General features: G+C 38.8%; 1 protein-coding gene across 1 annotated transcript; it reads right to left on the bottom strand.

Moving 5' to 3' along the window:
- Positions 1-13,835: 13,835 nt before the first annotated feature.
- On the bottom strand, positions 13,836-21,057 carry LOC124275227 (transcription factor glial cells missing-like). Its single transcript, XM_046710710.1, has 5 exons — positions 20,873-21,057; positions 16,857-17,106; positions 16,164-16,378; positions 15,692-15,782; positions 13,836-15,360 (listed from the first exon to the last, which is right to left on the bottom strand). The coding sequence occupies exons 1-5, from the start codon at positions 21,053-21,055 to the stop codon at positions 14,540-14,542; spliced, it is 1,560 nt and encodes a 519-aa protein (XP_046566666.1). The 5' UTR covers positions 21,056-21,057; the 3' UTR covers positions 13,836-14,539.
- Positions 21,058-21,511: the final 454 nt, after the last annotated feature.

Consider the following 21,511-nt stretch of genomic DNA (forward strand, 5'->3'; position numbering starts at 1 on the left):
TTGAGAGATACAATGTGGATTATCTGTCATGTGATATCCACTGGGTGTTTGGAGACAAAATGTTGATGTGAAGAAGGGTGCTTTTCAATTTCATACTTTACTACACTGAAGAATGCTTAATTCTGTGTTACAAATGGGGTATCCGAGTATCCCTTTTCTGAAACCTTTATGTTCAGACTTCTCAGTCAAAGTCGGTGAGGTGCATACATCGATAGCATGTCGATCTATAACCGGGTTTATCTCCTAAATAGATAACAAATATAGCGAGACAAATGAAGGTGATATTATCGTGTAGTGTATATATTTCGGAGGATGGTTTAAAGGTCAGCTAGTAATTATGGTATCACTGATTATCAGTCACTCTTCATGGTGAACGTGCTACACTACTCAATCTACTAGTTGGTTTGTATAGAGTTACTCTCCTTAGCCGTGTTAGGATACGAATCCTTCTCTGATGGTGATCCTCAGTCAGTCAGCACTCAGCACCATATCCATACGATGAGTGAGTTTAGTTTTACGCCGTCTTTAGGAATATTCCAGCAATATCGTGGCAGGGGATATCAGAAATGGGCTTTACACACTGTACCCATGTGGGGAATCGAAACCGGATCTTTGGCGTGACGAGCGAACGCTATAACCACTATAGTATGTCCACCTAACTTTAGGGATTGCATTTGCATTAGACAAATTTGAACTGACAGATATATATCATGGATTTCTGCCTGTAAAGGCGTATTAATGGCAATCGTATTACTTCAAATACATCATGGGTGATAATCTTGGTAATTGGGACATACAGGGGAAATTTCTGTAGCATCCCAAAAGTTATACTCTTTATTTTACTTTATTATTGTTTACAGTTTTATGAAGACCATTTCTGGCGTTCTTCTTCGGAATATTGCTAAAACATTCAGTCACACATTATATCCTTATCGTTGGGCCGACCTGTGAAGATCCGGGGTAAAATAGGTCTTCAGCAACCCATTCTTGTCATAAAAGGCGACTATGCTTGTCGTAAAAGGCGACTAACGGGATCGGTTCCCAATTGCACAGATCGATGCTCATGCTGTTGATCACTGGATTGTCTGGTCCAGACTCGATTATTTACAGACCGCCGCCATATAGCTGGAATATTGCTGAGTGCGGCGTAAAACTAAACTCACTCACTCACTCACTAATCGTTGGGCCACCATTGCCAGTCGCCTAAATTATGTGATTTTACACCCGCTTCTAAGACTTTATTTCATCTCGAGGCTGAATTCATCTGAACTAATATTTCGTTAACGAAGAACTGTGTCAACAGTCTACTCTGCCTCAACCCCAAAACCCCAAAACCCCAAAAGCGTGCACGTTTCATGTGATGTACACACAATACAGCATCCATGCAGAAGAAATATCAACACACTGCGTGCGGGAGATTTGGTTGAAACCCGATTAGCAACCAAGAAACCTTAGGATATTTATCAGGTTTTTCCTAGTATAACGATTCCCATTGGATACAACTGCACGGTTAGCCATATGAAGACACTCACTTCACCACCATACAAACGGATGTTATGGAGTTATCAGAATAAAAAGAGTCGTCCCGATCCCATTTAAGACCCCATGGGTTATCTCCCTTCGACTGCGGGAACGGATGTAGAAACTCGCCTAACACGCTTCAAATGTACACGCTGCGAGGCCCATTGTTCACAGATCGATGCTTCCCTATTTATGATTTATGACTGACTGACTGACTTTTAGCAATATTCCAGCAATATCACGGCGGGGGACACCAGAAATGGGCTTAACACATTGTGCCCATGTGGGGAATCGAACCCGGGTCTTCGGCGTGACGAGCCAACGCTTTAACCACTAGGCTACCCCACCGCCCCTATGATTTATGACGCATCTTTTTATCTTTACACATTTTGTCACGTAATATCTAATGTGATTAGCGTGGACGTGTATTAGTGCTACGTAGAAGCTATACTGTGATTATATGCATTATTTTTATCGTTGGAAGCATATTGGTAATATATTTTCATATATGTAAATGTATGTATCATCCAAATCTTAGGAACTATATCAGCACACTGAGTGAGTGAGTTTAGTTTAACGCCACTTTTAGCAATATTCCAGCAATATCGTGGCAGGGGGCACCAGGGTGCCTATTCTCGAAAGTGAATGTACTTCACTGTGTTACGGTAACATCAGGTAATGAATACATCTTGTCCAATTTCATTTAAGGTAAAAAAGTGGCTGTATGTTCTCAACGCTGTGTTACGGTAACATCAGGTAATGAATACATCTGATGCAATTTCATTTATTTGAGTTAAATGAGTAGCTGTATGTTCTCAACGCCTCCTTCAGCAACATCCCAGCTGTTCATGCGTGTTAACAACTGGGTCATATTCCAGTAGATATTATGATGGCATCGTTGTAAAACCTAAATTGTTAAATGCTACAAAGTGGACTCCGCAAGGTGAAATGAGAACACGAACAACGACCCCAGGGTTTGGAGACACACAGTCGCATTATCTTCACAATTGGGATACGATGACAATCGCAATGTCATATGTCAACCAAGTCAGCGAGTCTGACCACCCGATCCTGTCAGTCGACTCGTGCGGCAAGCGTGGGTTGCTAAGACCAATTCTAACCCGGGTCATCACGGGTACCTTATTCGACAAATCCTCATAGCCCTATCTTCATGTCATTCTTGGGCAACTGGGAACCAGTTCTGACGCACATGATTTGACATAACCTAATGACTGTTTTAGTAGTGACCGCGTGTTTTAATTAGTCATGCTCCTTTCCGTGTTCCTTTTACGTTCAGAAGTAACTTACTCAGAATACATATTTTGATAAATAAATTCTCTTTATAAATCCACTCTGCAATATACATGTATATATTTGGTCACAAAACTCACTGAAAATTTAAAGAAATTTATTTTTATTATTATTAAATAGTTTAAGTATCATTACATTTTCATAAATATTTCTAATGGGTTTATACTGTGTGGATTGATCACAAGTGCGAACTATGGATGGTACTCTCACTCTGAAAACGTCATGATACTGCATTCAGTTTCACAAACGCACGACCAATAAACTGTATATCTGTCCGTGTGTCCTTCTCTCTGTTACCTGGGGCGGTGGGGTAGCCTAGTGGTTAAAGCGTTGGCTCGTCACGCCGAAGACCCGGGTTCGAATCCCCACATGGGTACAATGTGTGACACCATTTCTGGTGTCCCCCGCCGAGATGTTGCTGGGATATTACTAAGGTGAGACCACATGTGTCACATGTGCTTCGTTGTGGGGCAGGACTCAAGTCCTAGAAACTCTCAGGAGTCAAGCTGTCAAACACGGTCACCCATCCAAGGACTCTCCGAGCTCGACGCTGCTTAACTTCACCGATTTGTGACCTGAGCTTTAAGCACAGGACCACGCGCCACCACAGAGTTCGCCTGAGGCTGTGCAGAGTTAAGTCCCCTACACGTACCAGAATCCTATGATCGTGGAATCGAATCCCGTTTCAGAGTCACTATGTTTCTAGGTTCTTCTCCACCATACCTGTGCTCATGTGTTTCACCAAAGTCATAATCGTCAAACACCTGCTTCACATCGGACAACCTCTATCACATTTTCAAACCAAGTACACTCACTAACCCAAACAGTAGACAAACCTGATATTTGTAAGGTTCCAAAGAAAATAACAGCTACAAACTTTATCAAAATACCCCCATGCATTGATCATGTTTTACGACAATTAATATGCTTCGCAAATAGGAATTTACGAAGTGGACATAATTTATGGATAGTATCTTCATTAACATACTGTAACAGTGACGTTTAGGTACAGATCCTTTAGAATTGTCAAGTACAGCCTCTCCATACTGGTATATGAAAGAAATTGATATCCATAATTCTATATACTTTGTCACCCATCAACTTGTAAGAAATGCAAATTAAACAAACAAACATCAGTAGGCAAACTTTCGACATGTTCGAATTTGTCGTCATATGTTTGTTTTCAACGACGTTTCTCGTTAAACGCAACACGTGTTTACTAAATGTGAATTAGATTCAAGGACAATTTAGTCCGACAAACAGACATCAATAACTGTTACCTGTCAGGCAAGCCGTGAGGCAGCATAAAGTCAAACATTAGCACACTAATTATCTCCTAAATACTTTTCTTGTCACGAAATTACGCGTAATTCTACTAATCGGGAAACATTAAAGTCTCTCGAGGGTGACCAGTGGCTGTCAATTTGTGTATTTTTTAATTCATGCGTGTCTGATTGAGATGAATTACGCTCATGACATGCACGTGCATGTTCATTTCATAATACACCGGGTTTTTTTATTCATTAGTAATCATAATCTAATATCCGGTCTCATGAAGTTGTACTATTGTTTCCATGGTTCATCGCTGGCTAATCGAACTCATCTTAATACCAGACAAACTCAAGGTCCTCTTTGGTGTGAAACTCGTGTAAAGCCAGTGTGTGTCAGCTTTAATAATAACCAATAATTAAAAATCTGATTACCTTTACAGTATGCTTCATAACTACAGACCTGATTTAAGATTATTTTAATAAATGTCTTTTTTAATTAAAATTTCAGCATTTATTCGCCGCCGAAACGATACAATGTATGAAATCTAGAGTCATATTATGGACAAAATAATTACTTCCATTGTATTCTGTCGAAAAAGTTTATTGTTAATATAATTCAATATTAGCATTGTTTAATGTCAATAATTACAAGGTAATTAATATTTCAAACACGAATACGACAGGCAGTGTTAGACATTATACCTCAGCTGTCAAAAGTTACAAATCAGATTTAGAAGATGCCGAGGATGACATGTTGATGGCTTGAGAGTTACATGAAAACTGTTAAATATAAACCGGTTCCCGTAGGGACACGCGGCATCACGTCCATGCCACGAGCCAAATCCCGCGCCAACTGACCGAAGTCCGACGGCCTATGAATAAGGGTCACTGATGGACAATAAGTGACCAGTACCTTCTAGTGATGTCATCGAAATGACCACTGTTGGTGTCAGGGAGCGCTCACATCAACTTGTTGGGTTCAAGAGCTTCATTAATTTTGCACAATACAAATATGGCCGCCCCCGGCGTCGCCGCCATCTTGGAAATACGGATTTGATGGCCGACAATTATACCCTTGAGTTATCCTTGGCTCATCCTTGTATTGTTGGGATTAATTTGATCCGGACTTGATTGTCATTAATTTAGCCTCAATTACCCGATTTTCCTCCATGACAGCGAGCGTTAGTTTGAATTTCACACATAATAGAGAACTGTAGAATTTGAAATGTAATCCTTGTTTATCGTGCGGACACAATTCTATGTTACTTGTCATATTTGAAGTTATAGTCAATGTGTTTGTTAGATGACTTATCTGATTCGTGCTCAATCTATGAAATTCGCTGTATATGACATATACGCAGAACCACTATTCACTTCGATTTTTATCATATCTAGACTGATCAAAGTACAAATAATTTTTCCAGTTCCAATATCCTCCATTTATATTATGATGCATTCATTTAAAGTTCTGTGACTATTATTTGAGCGTTGTGTTGGCGGTATGCTCCAAAATAATTTCTATATTTCAGTGCAAGCAAGTGATTATAGGGGGTCTTACAGGCACGAGGAACATGCCATGTTGTTATTACATCTGTATGTATTATAAAATATCATTGAAAATGTATGATCAAAAGGCCATAGTGTGAAACAGACAAACAAATCAAACTTTTGTAGTCATGGTAAATTGTACTCTCTGTACACAATAGGATGACAACGGGTCTCGCCCTTGTAGACGTACAGTCTGACAATTATTGTTCTTATTCGGTTTGTAACGCTCAGTGGGTGGATATTCATACCATAATCTGATAAGTAGAATCAAGTATAGACTATACATTATTAAGTAGAATCAAGTATAGACTATACATTATTAAGAAGAATCAAGTATAGACTATACATTATTAAGTAGAATCAAGTATAGACTATACATTATTAAGTAGAATGAAGTATAGACTATACATTAGTAAGTAGAATCAAGTATAGACTATACATTATTAAGTAGAATCAAGTATAGACTATACATTATTAAGTAGAATCAAGTATAGACTATACATTATTAAGTAGAATCAAGTATAGACTATACATTAGTAAGTTACTGTAGAATCAAGTATTGACTATACATTATTAAGTAGAATCAAGTATAGACTATACATTATTAAGTAGAATCAAGTATAAACTATACATTATTAAGTAGAATCAAGTATAGACTATATATTATTAAGTAGAATCAAGTATAGACTATACATTATTAAGTAGAATGAAGTATAGACTATACATTATTAAGTAGAATGAAGTATAGACTATACATTATTAAGTAGAATCAAGTATAGACTATACATTATTAAGTAGAATCAAGTATAGACTATACATTATTAAGTAGAATCAAGTATAGACTATACATTATTAAGTAGAATCAAGTATAGACTATACATTATTTCAACACACTGAAGACACGAAACGGATTAAGACAGTACAACAACAAACACACTGACATTATCAACAAGAATATTGATGATCATGTCCACACCACTGTATACGGGTATAAATACAGGTCTTTGAATGGCATACAAAAGTGATACACATAAGGAAGAGAGTTTTATGGATGTCAACTTCTTTATTATGAGGAACACAACGTTTCGGAGCATATTCTCACTCCTTCATCAGATGAATGAATGCTATGCGGCAGAGAGCATATATATTCATTCACCTGATGAAATAGTTTTATGGATGTCAACTTCTTTAACTTCATCAACTTCTTCTATTCATTCAACGTCTATGTTATGAATAACGCAACGCTTCGGTGAATATCCTTACTCATTCATCGAGTGAATGAATGCTATGAGACAGAGATCACACACACACACACACACACACACACACACACAAAGAGATATAGATAGATATATAGATATATATATATTCATTGACCCCATAATGAGAAAGTTGACATCCATAAAACTCTCTTCCTCGGGTATACATTTTTGTTACATTATCTGAAATAATACACACCAATCGCAAATACATGTCTCCTACAAGCATACTAGATGTAATTCACCTTATGATGGTGATGGTGGTGACGACAAAAACATAGTGTTTCTTCTAGTGCATAATACTAATAATAGAAAGGTAAATCGTTCTGTTATTGAATCACTTAATATTTGTATTATGTTACTTGAGAGCTTTTTCTGAGCGATAAATGCTATTTCTTTGTATTATTATTGAATTATAATTCACCTGATGAAGGAGCAGAATTAGCTCTGAAACGTCGTACAAAGAATAAAATAAGTTGTTATCCATAAAAACGGGTCATGCATTCATGTCGTTGTAGTCTGTTTTTAACCTCCAACGTGCATATATGAAATTTAAGCAAAGTAATCTCAGAAAATGTATGATGATGTTTACAGTATTGCAAGGTTCTGATGACATTTGGATTGTATTTATTCATGCATCTGTCATATTGTACTTGTGTTGTGTTATGATATGGAATTAATGTGACCAAATGTATCTACAAATATACGCTGGACCGGAGGCCTAGTATACAAATAAAAAAATCTTGAATCTGCTCGGGCATTTTTATATGTTCATTCTAGTTTATTGCACCGTCCATACGCTCATTATTCATACCTCTCTATGAAGCATCCTGTCATTTTGTCAATACAAATATTTCTTTTGAAGTTACACGTGACAGGGAATTCCTATTTCCGATATTGCCACACCATGGCGTTCCTCTCATCACGATCTCTCTTTATCATCATCATATTTCAGTTGCAGACCTTTTACGATTCATGGTACGTATTGAGTTCCATAATGTCTCATCCTACCCTCCCATTACACCATGTCCCCGTGAGCATCTCACAATGCGGCCCCATGATGAGATCAGCCACGCCAATTAAGGATTACCATTGGCTCAGATTCTTCTACGAACATACTTTTTTAACAATAGGATGGCGCAAAACCAATCTATCAGGGCATGCTTAAAACATTCGGCCCCTGTATTTGGTCACTCCCACAAGTAAAGAACACCGTTAAATATCCCATGTTAGACAACGGTCATCAATTTGAAACCTTAGGGTCAATATTTTCCCATTGTTCCTTCCGAAACTTGCGTTAATATTTTTCTTTCTTTATGCCTTAAAGTGCGAACGCGTGTATGAGATAAATATGGATAAAACGCTGTATTATTATGATATGTTTTAAATAGAAAAAGCTTTTTTAATGTCGATTCAATTTCTGGGAATTTGAAGGATGTGACTATTATCCATGCGCATTAGTGTACACAAGGCTGTTGATGTGTTATTAGGTTTTGTTTAACACAATGGCTTGCCAGTAAGCCATTATATCCACGTGTGTCAAGAATAAAATTTCTCACATTTTGGGAAATTTAAACAGCATTTACCCTGTTATTAAATTTCAAGATAATAGGCATTGATCTGATATTTTAAGTTGATAGTATTTTTTGCATGTTTTAGATATCAGTTTCATTTTAAAGACATTCTAAAGTTAACGGTTCCTTCCGTTAAATGTTTTCTCTGAGACAGCTTCAGTCGTTTTTCGTTTTCAGGGCTTTTATGTTCGATTTTTTTCCAAATATTCATAGCCCCCCTTTTCACTCTATTTTCTTTATCTTCAAAATCATGAGTGAAATATATCAATCGAAATTAATGTACTAACTGCACGATAAAAACGGATTACCGTGTTAACTTAGGAGTTTCGAAACTATTTCACAGTGGAAAGTTCTGGATATGAACCATAACACTGATCAGAACATTAAACCATATTCCGGAAACACTTATCTTTTTCTCTGCATAATATAATAAAGCGCTACGTATGGAAGAGTCACTTGAGTTCATGAGGAAAATATGACGGTTCGTCAAAAAGAGCATCAGAATATTTGTCAGTTATCGGTTGTAGAAATTTTTGAAGAGGTAGATTTTGAGCCCTAATTCGAAAGCTTCTAAAGATGAAACATTTTTGATGGGAGAAGGAAGACTGTTCCACAAATCCCCCCAAACAACACTAACCAGTATTTCATTCTTGAATGCCCTTTCAAAAACCACTTGTGGAATCTGATCTACTTACAGTTAACTAGTTATGTTGTGTGTTTCCATGCCCCACAGATGTAAGACTGCAAGCACATATGCATTATCTTTAATTGTACGCCCTACAGTTGCTTCCCTGCTTTGCTATTATTGCTAACCAGAGGTTCGACACTACCTGTATTCGATATTAGTTGTATAGTACACGACGGTTATGTCGAACTCAAGGGGACCGCCGATTTAGTTCATTGTAACCACATTTCTTACACGTATTTCGACTAAAATAGGGAGTACACAGCATGAGACCGGGACCTAAACGGTTCGTTATATCTGTTAGTTCGTTATAAGCGAGTTTGATACAAACACAGTTTAGTTTATCTGAAGACATGCGATAGCTATACTATATGGGTTGTACTTATTGTGTGACTTGATGTTGCACCCATACTTGCATTGTCTTCATTTGTGTGCATTACGGAGGCATGCATATATGCATTATCATTATTAGTGACTTGCGATTACATGTATATTAATGCATTTACGTGTTGCTTGGATACAGAAGAGTTAAACAATTATATTTTTTAAGTATTTTTTCAAGAATCATTTGCAGACAAAAAGGCCAAATAAAATAACTTAAAGTATTTTCAGGAAGATCGTTTTTCAAAGTCTCCCAGCTGTTTTGTATTACTTTTTTTCAAAATTCCCAGTGTCTCACCACGATTGGCTCTCTGAAAGGAATCAGGGTCCTCAATCTGAGAAGAGAATTCTGTAGCTACTAAGCTACCCCCACTTCTATAAAACCCTTTTCTTTTTACTGTATTTTTAAAACATCCTGAATATTAATAAATATATCATATTGTGAACATTTTAAGAATATCTAAAAAAGACACAACTTTTCTCTTGGTTCTCGTGGGAAATAGGACCTCTTTCCGGTGTTTTTAAGGCCAGTGGAAATAAGATACACGCATTGCTTCATTCATATCTCAATCATTGATTATAAATCTCTCGTTAATATCGCTCATTATGAGAGAACAGTCGGCGAGTCAGATTGAGTCAGTTTTTGTCTGTGAACGACTGAAGAGGTTCTATACTGGTGTCTCCTCTTGTTTGAAAGGAAGTATGTAGCTAGAAATGATTAATTGCATGTACTGTTTGGAGTATGAATACAGGGTGATCTCTTCTCATTTTCATTCGCCTGTCATCAGGTTATAGGTGTGTATGTGAACATATTTATTGACATTCATTTATCACTCACCACCCCGACTAGGTGTGCTATACTCCAGACAGTTGTCCGAGCGATCACTGAAGCGCATCGGATAAACGATGCTATTGTTTTCGCGATAATATTAGTGACCTTTCCCGTGTCAAGATTTAGAAGAATATCTTTGTAATGAATAGCCCTCAGGTGATATTGTATTACTATGAGAATGACATTGTCTGCGTTTACGGAGAAAGTCATCGAGTACACAACTGTAGCGGGATAGGAATGCAAACCATAACAAAGATTTAGGATTCAGTGAGAGAAACTAAACCGCCTATTAAACTTCACTCGATAACTGTCACTAATAATACGTCACTTTCGCTTTGTTTGGTTTTTTACACAATGAGAAATGATTTTTCATGTCTTGTGAAAAATGACCAGAGTGAGAGTGAGCAGGTATGGTTTTAAGTGGCTCGTAGCATAGTTTTACCATGGCTTCAGACATTGTACCAATGTTGGGAATAGAACGGGGACATTCGGCATGACAAGGGACCGGAGTAACCGTTTGGCTACCACGCCGCCCGTAGAAACAATACACATGAATCAAAATAACAAAAACTACGCTAGTTTATGCCATCAACTGACTTGAATGTTCATCTGCATTCCACTGCAGCAGAATCAGCGGTGGTGAAATGGGCAGTCATCAACAGATATTTATTGGATTTTTGGGACCATTTGGACCTATCCTTAGTTAACATCAGAAGAGTTTACATCTTAAAAGCAAAGGGATATAGTTGCTAGTTTTGTTCTACCCTAAGATAATCAGAATGGGCCGTGGGTGTTCTTGAACGCTTCCCTGTTGAAAAGAAGCGACAAAACCCTTTTCACATTTGTCATTAACAGGTCATTAAAACACACGCCTATAATAAGCATCTCATACGTCTATATGGTGTACTTTCAACGGCCATGTGCCACTTGAATGGTTTGTTCTTCCTATCAGCAAAACAAAATATATGATTACCCATTCAACCACTAAGCCGCAAGATTTTGTCTGTACTTTAATTGGCTATAAGCGGATTAGGATTAACAGTCCAGAACTTGCACAATTATAGTCTGTTCTAGTAAGTGGAGTTCACTCGACACCAAGTTCACTTACTGACCACACTGAACACAGTTCATAATGATCAGTGAATCAAATCAATCTAATGTATCTATGTATTTGCAGATGATATTTGCAATGCCATTTACAATTTCACCAAATTTGTCAAATAATTCATATTCGTGTATTTGTTGATGTTACATGCAATATTACTAAAGTTAAAAATGTCACCATGTTTGTCAAATGATTCGTATTCGTGCATTTATTGCATTTGCGGGTGTTATATGCAATAAGCAAAATGTGATAACTTTGCCCTTTCTCCGTATTTGCTGGCATACTTGCATTTCTAATACAGACTATAGCCTTAATCCCGATTTGTTCTAAGGCAAAAAGAGAACACTCCCTGAATGTTTAAGGAGAAGGGGATTTCTCCCCGGGCGTCATATACCTTCTTCAGACTTGGTTGACGGGACTGGAATCTCTTATCAGTTCAGATTATCACCCTTGGTCTGTCTGCTCCATACGCATGCTCGTATCGTAAATAATTGAAAGATGGTGGTATAGCGTAGTGGTTAAAGCTTCGCTCGACACGCAAAAGGTCCAGGTTCCATTCCCCACATGGGCATATTCCATTTGTGAAGCCCATTTCTGGAGTCCCCCGCCGTGATACTGCTGGAATATTTTTACAACGCGACGTAAAACGCACAGTTATTCACTTATAAGAACTGTGCTACCGCTTCAGGGGCTTTGTCAATTTTCAGATGAATAATTGATTTGCCTGTGCATGTGTTTGTGACGGGTACCATGAGAGACACAGGTCACGCTCAATTTTAATCGAACATCGGTTGTAGTGATTCAGAAAAACCTCGGTTGTAGTGATTCAGAAACAAAGCCATAGACGGAATCGTATAATAGACTTTTTCAGATTTGAAACCTTCGGATTCCAACTGGTTTCCTTAAACAGTATGTCTTATACATGATGCCATTAATATGGTAAAAAGCACCGAAACCATTTTTCAGTAGTATGAAAGTAGAATTACTCTTAGTGAGATTTATTAGATACTTTTATGTGATGTTTTGTGATTGTTATTTTGGTAGTCTGTTTTCCCTTTTTCAGGTGGGGTATGTGTTTTTTTACATATTTTAATTACCGCTGCAATATTGATTCACTCACACATTGTGATTCTGAAAGGGAGACGTCTGTGGTTAAAAGTGCGTGGGCTAAGGCCATAATGCTTGACATTCTGACAAACCAAGCATCATATGAACCCATTACCAGCGGATCCTGACTCAACTAAGGGACGAAAACCTGTCCAGCCATTTGTCCATCCACGCCCTCGATATATGTCTTACAAGCTCACCTTTTCGTGAACACCGGGTATTATCCCTACTTTGATAGTTATTCATGAATGCATGTTCATGTCATAGTCAGAATTGTAAGTCGCTTTTATGTGGAAAGGGTTTTGTCGCCTTTATTTCATTATGTCGGCAACCATGCACAAGCCTGCCCGTCCTCAAACGCCACAGGTAAGAGAACACGAAATCAACATTGAAACCGTGCCCTGACCACCACCCCATATCCCTTACCTGACCATATATATAGAGCTGTATGTATGTACACGGCAGGTCAGGCACACATTTATAACATTGAAAACTCCAACTCAAACATCTCCAACGAAACAAATTTATTCGTTTCATTCTAGGTATGTTCAATGTTCATGACATAATTAAAACAACAGCATTGAATAGCACAATAACTCGTTATATTGCAAAGCCCGGTTGGTGATAAAGTAACTTATCATGACTTTACATAGCACCTTTCAAATAACAAAAACATTAATATCATTTGGTAAGGCACTAATATCAATGAGACAATGGTCCATAACATTAGGTAACAATTACACAAGGTTCACAAGAAGATAGAGTGTAAGGACATCATTTGGCCGTTTGTAAGAATATAGTACACGTAAATATGTACGTGTGAAAAGCCTCATGAGATTGTGTTCATCTTCAAGACACGTGATCACATTCAATGTACACACTTAACTTTCTGACCGCCTCCGTGGTGTAGTGGTTAGAGCGTCCGCCCGGAGAGCGGAAGGTCGCGGTTCGATCCCCGACCGCGTCATACCAAAAGACGTTAAAATATGGTACTTGTTGGTCCCTGCCTGGCGCTCGGCATTAATGGGTACAACAAGGACTGGTCGGCTCGGAGTCAGTATAATGTGTCTGAGTGGGGTATTCATGCTTCACTGCGGCATGGTATCTCAGTGGGCTAGCACTATAAAACCAGCTTAAGTCTGGGCTAGTACAAGCAGCCGCACATACACATACACACGCATGCACGTCGTCATATGAGCGAAATATTCTCAAGCACGACGTTAAACCCATTTCCACCACCACCACTTAACTTTCCTAAATCTCGGTCCATGATTACTAAGTGCGGTAATAACCTGCTGGTTTATATCATTCACAGGGCGGTGTGGTAGCCTCGTGGTTAAAGCGCTCGCGAGGTCACTCAATACAATTCATACTTTACCAATATTGCCAGTGTAGTTGGATTTGTCAGAACTTGTTTCAGTAACCTACTTGACAAATATTAGACAAATATGACACTCCTGACAGTAATTGGATGAAGATAGTAGACTGCGGACAGGACCTTTAATGGTGAAAATAATGTAAAATATAAACATAAATATATAGTTTCTGCTCATTTGACAATATCACAACTTGATTGTTTGATGTAGTGTTCTTTAGTTATATGTTAGAGTGATGTTTATACTGTGATTACAAAGTTGCTGCTTAATGTTCTGGTACGATTGGTTACTCTGGTGCTGAAGATAGTCGCTATGGTAACGAGGAAGTCTGGAGATTCCGTCATTTCCATGTATGTTGGCATTTTGCGTATCAGTTTTAGGTAACTGTCTGTAATTTCCGCTACCATAACCTGGCGTGGAGCATGACGAGGTAGCAAAGCTGGGTGGTTCTCGGAACCGGATCCACGGAATATCAGTGTCTTTGCTGTTTGAATGAGCAAAACTGTTCTGTAGTACGTCAAAAGCCGTTTTAGGGGCTTCGTTTGGATGGGACTTTTGTTGAACCGGTTTCAGTTCTTCAAGCCGTCTTGGTGGAGACGAGGAACCGATTGCTTCGTGAGAGTCACTTGATTTACACGTGGAGAAGAAAGCACTGCTTGCACGATCTTGATTAGTCTGTTCGGCACCGTAAATAGAGAAATATCTTTCCGAAGAATGGATGGATGGAATATCTGGAAACTTGTCTGTGTGTATTTTGAGAACGATGGGTCAATGTGTGCGTCGCACATGTTTCCAATGCGGGATTTGGGACAGAAGTTAAACGGGTCACTTAGATCTGGCTCTGACTTCACGCCTGCACTGTTACCTTTAGCTGCGTCCATATTAGTGACGTCATCAAAACGTGTGTACCCAGTTGATGGATCGGAATGCGTTGGGATGAAAGCTGACGTCTTATGGTCAATTTCTGGGGCGTCATAAAACGATTTTGAGAACAGATCGGACCTGAAGAATAAAGAGTCATCTCTTTGACGACTGTTTGGTTCAAACATAGAGCTGAAGTTAGGGATCTGACCGATTCCTTGGCTCGTCGAACAGGAAACAGACAAAGATGGCTGAGTTGTGGTGTATGATGGGAATTTTCCCTCGTCGTACAAAAAGGAAGATGACCCATGGAAGGTAGAAGCTCGTGACCGGTTGTAGTCGGGAGCGTGAAGCCGATGATCAAATGAAGGCGTCGAGGCATGTGCATTGGTGATGCTGATCTGCGTAATGGAGGCACTTGGTTGGTATGGATCTTTGAAAATATCACAAGTTGGCAGGAAACCTTTATACGATCGGGAGTTGGAACAGGTGCACTCAAACGGCGGACAGGAACACATGACGTCATCTTCTGTAACAGAGTACAAAAATATAATCCATCATGTTCAGACAATTTTAACACCATATGCAAACACTTTGCCCTGATTAAGGGGTATGAATTTAACAAATGAATACATATACAACAAATGTGAGCTATGTTTCACTGTGCACTTCAGTGCCCATTTACAATGGTTATTTCTTATGGCTACTTCATATTTGTTATAATTACGCTGGAAAATCATATCAAATGAAAAGTCTAGAGTTTACATCCTCAATTCTTGTAAGAGAAACTATATTTTCCTGGTGTATATTGGTACCGAGTACCTACATGGATGAATCATCAATGGCTGTGTATGACGTACCTGTTTGTGAGGAGAGGAACTTCTTCTGGGCAATATCCAAGGACGGTTCACTGGCGTGACGCTTACGCTCTGTGTACACATTATCCGGGACCTGAAAACGATTGAGTGGACAGACTGAATGAAGTGTTAGTTGTTACACACATTATACGTTATTGACAGCTGACTCCTGGGAGTTTCTAGGACTTCACAGTCCTGCCCACAACTAAGCACGCGTGATACATGTGGTCTCATCCTAGGCAAGTGAGTTTGTTCAAAATTGTTCATCCGGCAGAAAATGGGTACCTGGCGGGATAAGTCATATGACTATTAACATTCTACGCCTAAGCAGCTCGGGTTTTCCGGGTAATAACGTCCATCATGTTGTATGCGCATGCTCGTGCGGGATGGAGTTCAGCGCTTTATAATGGCCTTATTATTGTGTGATTTAATCAAACTATTTATGCAAAACATACATTGTACAATTATTACTTACGCCTGCGCTCTTGCACTGACGACTTCCGGTTATATGGCGGCGACTCTCTGCAACAGACTTAGCTTCTGGTCTGGGATGGTCGTGGTAACCTTTGGCCTGGAAGTATATGGCCCCGTTGAGATGTCGCCAGAAGTGGGTTACCGGGTAGCCACAGTGACCCCGACATGGCATCAACTCCAGACGTCCAGAACATGATGGATTTGGACAGGGTTTGTCTGAAGAAGGAACACGGAACTGAGATTATAGGTCATCCCTCCATGTTGTAACAAAGTCACGTTTGCTTTGGATTTTGTTTTACGCCACACTCAGCAATATCCCAGCTGTATGGCGGCGGTCTGTAAATAATCGAGTCTGGACCAGACAATCCAGGGATCAACAGCATGAGCATCGATCTACGCAATTGGGATACGATGACATGCGTCAGCTAAGTCAGCGAGCCTGACCACCCGATACCGTTAGTCGCCTCTTATGACAAGCATGGGTTACTGAAGACCAGTCCTAACCCGGATCTTCACGGGTCAACAATGAAAAGACCAACATTAACAAAGTATAATTTCTGTTTAGGGACAAAGCCTCCCAGGCCAATGGTAAATCTGGTTTGTATTATGTGTTATTTTAAAAAAGCCATAAACATATTTTCAGAATGATTTTATTAATGCTTTGAGACGATATCTTCAAAAGTTAACAACTCACTCATTTGCTTTCTTCTTGCTTTGTCACAGATAGCAGGTCTGAGATGAACCTTCTCGCCATTCTCCAGGAGGCAGTCGAGGTTACACACAAGCACGCCAAGGCAAGATTTCTTCAGAATAAGTGAATTATGATTGTTTGTATTGCGCATGGCCCAACCGCTCACGTGACGCCTCCCATCTTCCTGTTCCGGGCTGTACACGTACCGCGCATGTCCGTTTGGCCATAACTGGAACTTATCGAACTTGACTACCTGTGGACAAAAAATGTTAAGTTAAAATATGTGCAGTTTATTAATTTTGTTCCCTGAGTTCTTGTGCTAATTATGTTTCAAAAGACCCCATAAAGAGACAGTCCCATATATTTTCATTCGTATATATTGTACGTAAATATTGACGTGTTATTGTGATCTACACTTTCAGAATTCTTTTTTAATATCTCTTACTCTCTTACTCTCATAACCATGCAAATGATCAGTTTACAGTGCATTCCTTCTTCGTGTGCGATTTCCTCTTCTCAATGTTTATCAATACATATCAATTATTATATCCATTTCACATATATCTATTTAAACTGCATATCTCTGGAGCTTACATATTCATTTACTGTTTTCAAACATATTCTTGAATTCTTCATAATGTATAGAAAATACCTTTACATTATAATAAACACATTAAATATCGACATCATTTAAGTATCTGAGTAACTAGCCAGTTTGTAGTGATCACGTTTCACAGTTGAGAAGGGATACTTATTCGTTCAAGAGTTTACTAAAAATTACTAAATCCAAAAGGTAAAAGAAAAAAGTCTCAATCAAAATGGCAATTAATATTTAATAGCGCACAATATGTCTGTTATTGCATCACGACCCCTTCCGCAAGGGAACGGGTTGGCATCACCTCCTTGTCTTATTTCAAATGAAACCTCTCAGGTTTTCGGCCTGGTTCAAATCTTCTATCCTACTCGTACCCTCATCCTACTCATGTTTTGGCAAATTAAACCTCTCCAAAATAGAATAAACGAGCTATCTATTAATACAATATGATCCACGGCTAATGACTAGGAATCGAAGAGGCCATGTGTGTATGTGTAATCCTATTCATACAGAAGGCTCATTACACAATATTATGTTACCATTTGAGAAGACAGAGGTTTCTTCATTCAGACTTTACGCTTCTTGAATTTTACGGCTTAGAAATGATCTTTTCAGCAAGCTTAAAAGGGTACTTTATTTATTGTCGATTGGATTTGCGAAATTTCGGGCCGCATTAGCCCTTCTGTAATGTCTAGTCACACTGTCAGCTGTCAACAAGAATTTGATACAGAGGTTTTGCTCAGACTGAGAATGTCCCAACGATTTCATTGTGTTCATATACGCAGGAACTGCTGTGTTGAGAGATGGGGAGTGTTATTGTAGGTCGGAGTGTTCTACTAGGTAATTGTTATTCCTGGTTTCTCTTCATTGTCTATTCTCGTCGAATTGAATATAATAGATAGAGCTTAGAGCGCTCAGTCATTAACTTCAACTGACACGTATTGAATTTTGTGTTCAATCACTATCGAGTGGAACTTGCCTGACACTATCGGTGATAAACAGTGGAAATGTGGGTATTTCTCCTTAAGATTTTCTCATGTTTTTCACCGATGCATTTCACCATCAACATCAGACGCAATCAAAAATCATTAATAAACATAGGCGAGAATATGATACCTTAACCTCTTGGTACAAAACGTAAGAATAGATTTCAGCACGCATTTGGGAACTAAGTCCAACATATGTCGCTACAATTTTGTCTTGACCACTGTTGAGTGTTGAGGTCAAACGTCTCATTTTCCGAAGTCACCTATAATGACAGATTATCAGGTTTTAAATAAAGGGACTTCATGACTTTGACCAAAAGTCACAAATTAACCTGTCGAGTAGCCACTGGTAATTTCCTACGGTCCACACCCCGTCTTTGAAGACCGGCGACATGGTACAGATAAGGTGTCAGCAGAGGATGCACTTGGGATGTGTCTGTCATTTAAACAGCGTGTTTATGTGTGTTTTAAGAAACGGAATAAGTGTTGGTCATCAATAGTCCGTAAAGTATACTTAACAAGTCAACATGACAAAAAAGGACGACTCTAATTTTGACCGTTTGACCAATCCTCCCGTGTACAACCACCTCCATAACTCAAGCCATTATGCCAACATTACGCCTCCCTAAATCTAAACCAAAATCCTCTTCTTAAGGAACAGAAAGACAATCTCTTGTCATTTGAATTACACTGGCAAAATCCTCCCGAAATGGCTTTAGAACTTCAATAATGAACTTAAATTCAGGACTTTGAAATACAGTAACATTTACAAACGATGAGCAGCTGAGGATACCAAAGATTATTTCTAAGGATGTTTTCATGTTAAGAAGCATTTAAAGCAAAGGTCTATTGTACCATACAAGACTCACTCGCCTTTGTTCGGTTTATGTGTTATTTTCGTTTAGTTACCAGTGCGGCATAGTTTTAGGTGTATTATGCCTCTACATCGCAGCATTTGTTTTGGTTTTTCAAACAGAGATGCGGGCATCCATATTTCTCCCCCGGCTCTCAGTCTGGCCACATGCCATGCGGGCGAGAAAGAGAGACATCGACACGTCTAACAAAAACTTAGCAATTTCTCCGTCTTGTGAAAATATTCTCCGACTGAAAATGAGAGGCTGGAAAAAGACTAAGGTATGAGGTGCCAGATTGCATAGTGATTGGATTTCGTGTAATTAATTTATGTATATATTTCATTTGTTCTGAATGCAAATTAATTCGGGTAGAATTGAAATAGAGACGTTGAATGCAGGTTTGGGCTCTTTCAGGCCCGTGCAAATTGATGTTTAATTCGAATTAAGAACCAAAGTGAAATTGATGAAAATTAAAAAGTAATACCCTACAAGTCTTCTCCCCACGGTCACGCCGACTCAATAAAATGACGTTATAACTTGAATTTGCACATCAAATGATCCATTTTCATTCAAGATCATGATATTGTTGTAAATAAATATAATAGTAATTTGTTCAACATCGAGAAAAGAATTAATTTTTGAAAGCATTTCATATGAGATGTTATTAGTATATTCTTTTTCTTTATCAGTAACTAGATTTTTATGAGGTTATGTTAAACATTGAAATTCAACGTATCATGAGAACCTGCGCCCACTAGCTCCCCAGCACTCATTGGTTTCAAGTTATGTTCAGTGAGGAGTCATCCTTTGTAGCGTACTCTTAACAACGAGCCGTCCATTGTAGGGGCAGTAATTTAGGAACCTGTCGTCCTCCCTGCATCGTAACCCCTCTCCTATCTTATTCCACCCCCTCTCCTCAGGCCGACACCCCCACCCCCCAATCCTACCCATTCAAAATAAAACTGGGGGTCATCGGCACGCGCGAGACGCCACCATGCCACGCTTCGTAGCCCGGATTTCTGTTGGAAAGGATATCTATTATTTCCCTGTTGGGATCGAGGGTCACACATGTGATGTTCCTGTGCATAGTCCCATATCCAGGTTCAACAATACCTCCATACATGTTGTTTAATTGTTACTACTTGGTTGCGGGTAGACAGGGCCTCCTAGTTGTCACTGAATCCAGCGTCGAGATATAAAGCCAGAGTTAAGTTAGCAAGTGCTTATATGATTTTATTAACACGGATTTGTTTGAATTATACTGAATGAATTATACAATGTTAAATTGGTAACGAATACTGTATATTCATGTGATTATTCATGCGCGCAAGTGTAAAGCTTATCCAAAATCAAGTTTCCGGACATCAGGTACACGTTTATCGATTAATGCAACATGTTTATACCGCCTATTGTCTATTTATAATGACTGAACATTTTAGCTCATTATTCACGCTGGTTTACTCGCAATGTTAAAAGTGATTCAATTTAGATAAGATTATCTTATTTAAAGTTAACAGCAACTGTCTCAAAACACAACCCTGTGAAACTCCTTATGTGCAAAAATGAACGCCAAAAACAACTCACCGAAGGCAGACCGCTGTCGTTGATGTCCCATTGATGTGTAGACTTTGTGTGGCCAACGTCGACGTTCCTAGGAACTGGGGAGGATAGCGTCGGCGCATCGATAGGCTGGGGAAGACCTGGTTGAGGGGTACGAGTGAGACTCCGTGCTGACGGCATTGTTGCCGTCGTGTCTTCTAAATGCATATGTTTTCACTTCTGTAAGGAAAAGTACATGTAAATGGCATGGCATTTAAATTGATATTTCCCAAATAACTAAGCCCTTTCAATACGCAGCATCAAAAGATTGATATCCAAAATTCACACTCGGAAATAAACAAATACAAAGATGGCAATTAAAACAAGCAACGACAGCATAATGATTTACCTAGAGCAGTTACACTTGTGCAGTAATACAAACAATGTGATGTTAACTCATAAGCATGTCCAGGTTAGTACATTCTGGAAATTATATTTACAACTCATCTCTGGTGAAAGAACTTATGTGTTTCGGAACAAGTGAAACAAGTTACATTCCATATAAACGTTCAAGCTTTACGGGAACAATTTAACTCCTTTTTCAATGTCAAGCAATAGATAGGTGAGGGTGAGGAGCAAGACACTTACGAAAATGCGGGAAAGACAAAATGTTGATCCTTAATA

This window comes from Haliotis rubra, unplaced genomic scaffold (genome assembly GCF_003918875.1).
Source record: "Haliotis rubra isolate DU_JTF1 unplaced genomic scaffold, ASM391887v1 Scf2, whole genome shotgun sequence".
In the NCBI taxonomy this organism is placed as follows: domain Eukaryota; kingdom Metazoa; phylum Mollusca; class Gastropoda; order Lepetellida; family Haliotidae; genus Haliotis; species Haliotis rubra.

Bases quoted from the DNA above. Each gene is read 5' to 3' on its own strand.
- LOC124275227 (XM_046710710.1), bottom strand. From the start codon at position 21,055: ATGCATTTAGAAGACACGACGGCAACAATGCCGTCAGCACGGAGTCTC. The intron at 17,107-20,872 runs GTGAGTTGTTTT...TTTTGTCCACAG, and splicing joins ACGACAGCGGTCTGCCTTCG to GTAGTCAAGTTCGATAAGTT. The intron at 15,361-15,691 runs GTACGTCATACA...ACTCTGTTACAG, and splicing joins GTTCCTCTCCTCACAAACAG to AAGATGACGTCATGTGTTCC.